Genomic DNA, 6,000 nt, shown 5'->3' with positions numbered 1-6,000 from the left:
CATTAATGTTTATTTTTATCTTATTAAAAATCTATGTTGTTATAAGGACATTATTAGAAAATGAGATTCAATTCTCACTTGTGAACTAGTGATACCAAACATGGGAATGAGAATTAGATTTTCATTCTAGCTTCATTCTACAAACGCACCCAAACAAGAGAATGAGAATGATCATTCCATTCTCACATACATTCCATTTTATTCTCTCTTCCATTCCATTCTCACTTGACTTCATTCCCACATACAAAACGAGGTGTAAACTCGTGAGAGTGAAACCGTCGACGCCCTCTTTTCCATGTCTTCTTACTACTCACATTAACTAATTCCCTTTTAACATGTCATCGAATGCCGAAGGATAACTTTGGTATATAAATATTTAAATTGGTTGAAGGAAAATTTTTCATGAACTCCCTCCTTTAACGGGTAAAATAAAAAATAGATTTCTACGTTGAAAATCTGTCCCAATTTCAAATCAAAATATTGAAAAGGTTGAGCGTGTTTAGGTGCGTTTTTGATCTCTCCTCTCTCACGCCGTCCATTTCGTCCGCAGACGTTAACGCCTCTCTCTCTCCTCCTCCATTTCCGCCCTCTCCTCTCTTCAACATCTCCCACGTACAAAAAAATGATCAAATCAAGAAACCCCATCATCAAAATCTCACATTCTCCATCGATTTCGATCGGGAATCCGACGAACCGGGGAGATTGCGGGGATTGGATCCGCGTCGTGTCCCCTCTCGAATGTTCCCTGGCGAAAAGCGCCCATCCGCTCCGGCTCGCCGCCTGGCGTCAGCAGTTCGGCGATCCAGACCCAACCGCGGACTGCCGCGCGTCCGCCAGCGTCTGGCGGCCCAGGGTCAATGGCGCAAGTCCAATGATGATGAAGCGACGTAGGATAGGGGACATCCGGAGCCAATGCCTCCGATCGAGCTTTCCACTCCTCGACGGGCTAATCGTGCCTCTTCCCCTGCGGTATGAATCACAAAGCTTCCTTTTTTCTAGAATTTTTTTTTCCTCTATACATCCTTGAATAAGCTAGAAAGATTGGATTTTGGTTGATACCTGGGGGCACGTTTACATGTAGACTTGATAGATTGATGATTTGTGTCATGTTATGGAGAAATATTTAATTGGTCTTGTCCACTGGATGGCTGGTGTTTTAGTAGTGAACCGCGGATCAGTGTAAAAATCAGCGCACTAGTCCCGTATCATGATTGTGTAGCCCAATAGCCTTCGCAAAAGATTAGCATAGTCATTTTGAGTGTAAAAGTACAACAATACAAGTTCTATCTTGGGGCATACAGAAATTTAGACACTATAGTTTGGGTCATACAATATTGAAAGGGCACAACCTGGAGTTATATGCAAAATAGGTTTCATGTTTTTTAGTCCAACGATTATTGCACTTAAAAATATTACTAATTTCTTTAATCATTTCACGTTTCAAACATGAAAGATAGACAGCACCTGTCTTCATAGCTCCATTTTTTTTCTTATGCGTCAAGGATGGACATCTATGATATCCATGTACGTTATCTGATGACATCCTGATATTTTCTAAATTCCCTGATTCATACCTGATATGAACCATCCGATACGTAACTTTTTTGTCCGACATGTCTCCGACTTCTGACATTTAGAACATTGTATTTTGTAATAATTACATGTACATTATAAAATATAAGTTTATTTTTGTACCGCATTTCGGGTGTTGGCGCATCCTATACTTACAGAAAGATAATTGACAGCAATTTTGTGAGACAGTAATGAAACTCATTTTACTTGTGTAGTGTTTTTGATGTAGTAGATATTTCTTGACAATTTGAGGTCAGTTTGTGATGCTTCAAGAACATACTAAGTCATGAAAGCATAAGAGTATTACCTTTTGATTGTAATAGTCGTGGTTTTGAATGAGAATTGTCAAGTCTAAATTCTAATAAGTAATTATTCGTAAGCTATGTTGTTATTGAATTATACATGAGTCGATTAAGTGAACTGTTCAGAGCAAACATAAGGACGTGTTTGTACATAGATTCATTATATCTTTTCTCCAATATTGAAACTCTGCATGTTGTACAGTTGGATATAAATATTGCCATGAAGTTTGTCTCTTAGTTATGAATCATGACTCAGCAAATCCTTAAATAACTATTTGTATATGCTTTACTTTGGTTATAAGTAGCTATAATGTGCATCTATTTATAATTCATAGAATTTTATTTGTTGAATACTTTTATGCCTTTTTCCTTTTTAGATAGGTCGTTATCTTTCTGAACAAACGTCTACTGTTCGTGCAACATCCACGGGTCGACCTGCTATGGTGGCAAAACAACCAGCACTGATACCATCGATTAAGCCATCACAAAAACCTGTTGTTGCTTCAATGAGAACAGACTCCCCTGTTGTTAGTCGAAGAGACAAAAGGTTGGTCTTTTTACTTCGTATCTATGTGTCATTAAGCCATCTGCATTGTCTGTGTAATTGTTAAGATTAGTTCGTAAATTGTTTGAAAGGTTATCTCCTAAATTTTGTGACATATTATTGCTATTGGTCATCTAGACTCATATAAATATGAGATGTATAGGCCTTGGCATTTAATGCGTCTGTATTTAGTTTTTTTTAACTAAATTGTGAAAACTGAACGGTAATTATAATGTCTTATTCTCCTTTGATTTTCTTGTGATCTATTGCCAAGTTCTGGCTTAAACTTTCCCGTCTGTGCTGAATGTGGCATCGTTAATTTTTGTGGCAAACCAATAGGTTGAACAATAAAAAATGAGGTTGAATATGGATATAGAAGTTGAGCACATGAAGCTTGCATAGCTTTTTCTATATTGTAGCAATGACATGTTATGAACATCTAACTGACCTGTTTCTGGTTCTAGTAGAAGTTCTGTTAGTGAAAACTTAAAATTTAAGAGTTGATAGAAAGCATTCTGGGAACAGAACAGACAATAATATAGTTGTAGAAAAAACATCTTGAAGCAAACTAGGTTCTAAAAAGACAGTGGCCTGAAAATGGATTGTTGTGAAATTGCTAAGTTTGATAACATGGTTCTCTGCTTGCTAGCACCAACTGAAATTATCAATCAACAATCATATTATTAGTCTGATAAAACCTAAACTAACTGTTAGTTCTATCCGGCAAGCCCAAGAATATGGTGTGAATTTTGTTGGTGGGAGTTTGGGCGTGATGGTGGTTCTTCATTTAAATATCATTTAAATTTAATTTGGTATATTATCATCCTCCTAATATGGTCTCTCAGGAAATGCTTTCTATCATTCTTGTTCATATATCACATAATGAGGAGATAACATGTGTCTTATGTTTAGGGTGTCTGTTGATTTGGGGAGTTTGAATATGAGAGAAACCAGCAGCATGCGACCCTCTTCTGCTTGTCAGGATGAGGTAACTGGATAATAAATCTTGGAGAGGGTATTGTATGATTTTGTTCTTTATTGTTTTCATTCTTTCTATCTACATTTCCGTTGCTTTCTTTATTGGTTTTTCTTCCATAGAGCAACTTGTCTGTTTCTATCTGTTTCGTTTACATTTCTTGACATCTGTTGACATGATTAGTCATTTAAAATGCAGGTTGATGAGCAACGTATCGAAAATGAAACTACTACTGAAAAGGTGAGATAAAGCAATATCCAAATCACAAAGTTAATAATTATACTGGTTTGCTTGTCTGATTTATTGGTACTAAATCTTTTTTACTTTTTTTCATTCATGTTGATTTGCACCTTCTCAGCTTCAACTTGCAGAGGAAAGGGCTGCTGAAGAAGAAGCACGAACAAGACAACATGAGAGACAGGTAAACTTTTATAATGAACTTATTATGAACAATTTCATTGGGCTGTGTGGCTCTTGTAGTTCTAAACATAAATGTCATCACAAAGATTCACTTGAACCTCAATTTTAGGCATTTATCATCAAAGTTTTAGTCAAAGGAACATTTGATGACTAGCTTGTTTTCTAAAATATCACAGTATATTCCATCCAATAGTATTTTCTTTTTAATACAGATCATAGTTTTATTCCCAGGTTGATCTAGCGTCTTTCTTTTATTTTTTGTTTCTTTAGTTGAAATTCTGAGCAAGCACCTTCCACAAACTCGCCCATCCTAGTACTACTGCCGCTAAAGTATGTTTAATTATGAGTTTTCTCTGTTCTGTCAAAAGTACTAGCCTTGGTAAATTAATGATTTATCAAATTATTAAATCAAACAACTCACTAGCACATACACATGTCATATAGGGGTGCAAACAGATTGGATATGGTTCGGACATGACATTCACCATATCCATATCTTCTCTCTAAAAATAGATATGGATATGGTTTTCTTTCAGTAAGTGATATATAACCATATCCGAAAAAGGGAAACAGATACGGTTCAGATATTGGAGAGAGGGATATCGTACAGTTGTGGATATGAAACAGATGCTTAGCAAACAGATATGCGCCGAATATAAGAGAAGGTCAATGTATCGATTGCTCTAATTTGCACCAAAGATATAGAACATGACTTAAAAATTGTAATATCTTGTTTATTATCAATTTTAAAAGTAATGTACAATATCTAATACAACCAAGATAACACAATTCTCAAATGGTCATAATCCAAGTGCATTACTCAAAGGCAAAGTTTTCTTAATCATCATTAATAAAATAAATCAAATTATAGGATAACATAAATTTGGCCAAAATAAGTCCTAAATGTACAATTAATTATTTCAGTAAAAACACGATCCAGTAACCCAAAAACATATGACCACATCCCAAAGCACATGCAAATATTATCAAGAATACCAAAAAATAATATCCATTCCATATCCACATCCGCAAGTATCCATATTCAAATTCTTATCTGAGTCTATATCCGAATTCAAATATTCGGACCATATACCGAAATTTGAGCTAATATCCATATCCGAAACTATATCTGACCAAAAAACCAAAACATATTCCAAACAGTATTTGTATCTGACAGATTCCAAACTTTTGGTATGATATCTGCATCCGTTACGGATACGATTGTGGATCAGATCGGATGTGGACCGTTTTGCACCCCTATGGCATTCGTTATCGTTTAGGATCTGACGTTCTTGCTAGCAAAATGTTCACCAGGTGATATTTGATTCTACTGGTGTTATCTGTGGACGCTAGAGGTAGTCCCCGATGGATTTAATAGGTACTTCCAACCACATCCTTTCATGTGTGGCATGACACTATTCCAAACACTTCTTGGTAAATGCTACTGACTACATGTAATTCTTGAGTTCTTCTAAATTGATTACTCTTATCATAGAGCTTGTCAAATGTTAAACGTGGTAATTCCTACTATATAGGATTTGACAAAATACTCACAATATGGTATTGTTGAGTTGACATCCATGCACTTTGTTCTCCAAACTAACCAAACATAATGCCCCAGTGAGGACAGAAGAGGTGAGCTGTAACGCCCCGCCTCGGAATCCCGGAGTCGGTACGCTATTAGATCTGATGGACTGGCCTCACAAACCACCACATGTCTTTTCAGCACGTTTTGTCCTCACTCACGTGCTCCCTGGAAAACTTCCCAGGGGGTCACCCATCCTAGAATTTCTCTAGGCCAAACACGCTTAACTTTGGAGTTTCTAAGAGTTGGATTCCCGAAAAGAAGATGCATCTTTTTGGTATGAGTATTCCAATCAAATCTATCAATACTAATCACATCACCCTCTCAAGGGTTGGGGTATTACATACTCCCCCACTTAAACTCGCAACGTCCTCGTTGTGCCAAATCATATCATCCAAGACCGTACCATCCGTGTGAGAATCTAGAGGTGGCTCATACGGCCTCAAGAGGTGGCTCCCGCCCTCTCGACGTAGCACTTTGCGTCGTATAACACTTAGCTCTCACAATTCCGGTTGGCTTGGCTCTAATACCATTTGTAACGCCCCGCCCCGGAATCCCGGAGTCGGTACGCTATTATATCTGATGGACTGACCTCACAAAC

General features: G+C 37.0%; 1 protein-coding gene across 7 annotated transcripts in view; it reads left to right on the top strand.

Moving 5' to 3' along the window:
- LOC109831777 (coiled-coil domain-containing protein SCD2-like) overlaps positions 897–6,000 on the top strand; it is a 34,878-nt gene continuing 29,774 nt past the window's right edge. For 6 of the 7 annotated variants that reach the window (XM_020399189.1, XM_020399190.1, XM_020399192.1 and 3 more), the window contains exons 1-5: positions 903–969; positions 2,252–2,421; positions 3,331–3,406; positions 3,593–3,634; positions 3,753–3,815. In XM_020399189.1, the coding sequence (XP_020254778.1) occupies positions 913–969; positions 2,252–2,421; positions 3,331–3,406; positions 3,593–3,634; positions 3,753–3,815 (408 nt within the window). In that variant the 5' untranslated portion in view covers positions 903–912. Of the gene's footprint in view, positions 970–2,251; positions 2,422–3,330; positions 3,407–3,592; positions 3,635–3,752; positions 3,816–6,000 lie in introns of all 7 variants that reach the window. The other variant, XM_020399194.1, reaches the window with a different exon arrangement.

The sequence above is a fragment of the Asparagus officinalis genome, chromosome 2 (genome assembly GCF_001876935.1).
Source record: "Asparagus officinalis chromosome 2, Aspof.V1, whole genome shotgun sequence".
NCBI lineage: Eukaryota > Viridiplantae > Streptophyta > Magnoliopsida > Asparagales > Asparagaceae > Asparagus > Asparagus officinalis.
Note: the sequence above shows the minus strand (reverse complement) of the source record. Positions and strands in the feature narration are given on the sequence as shown.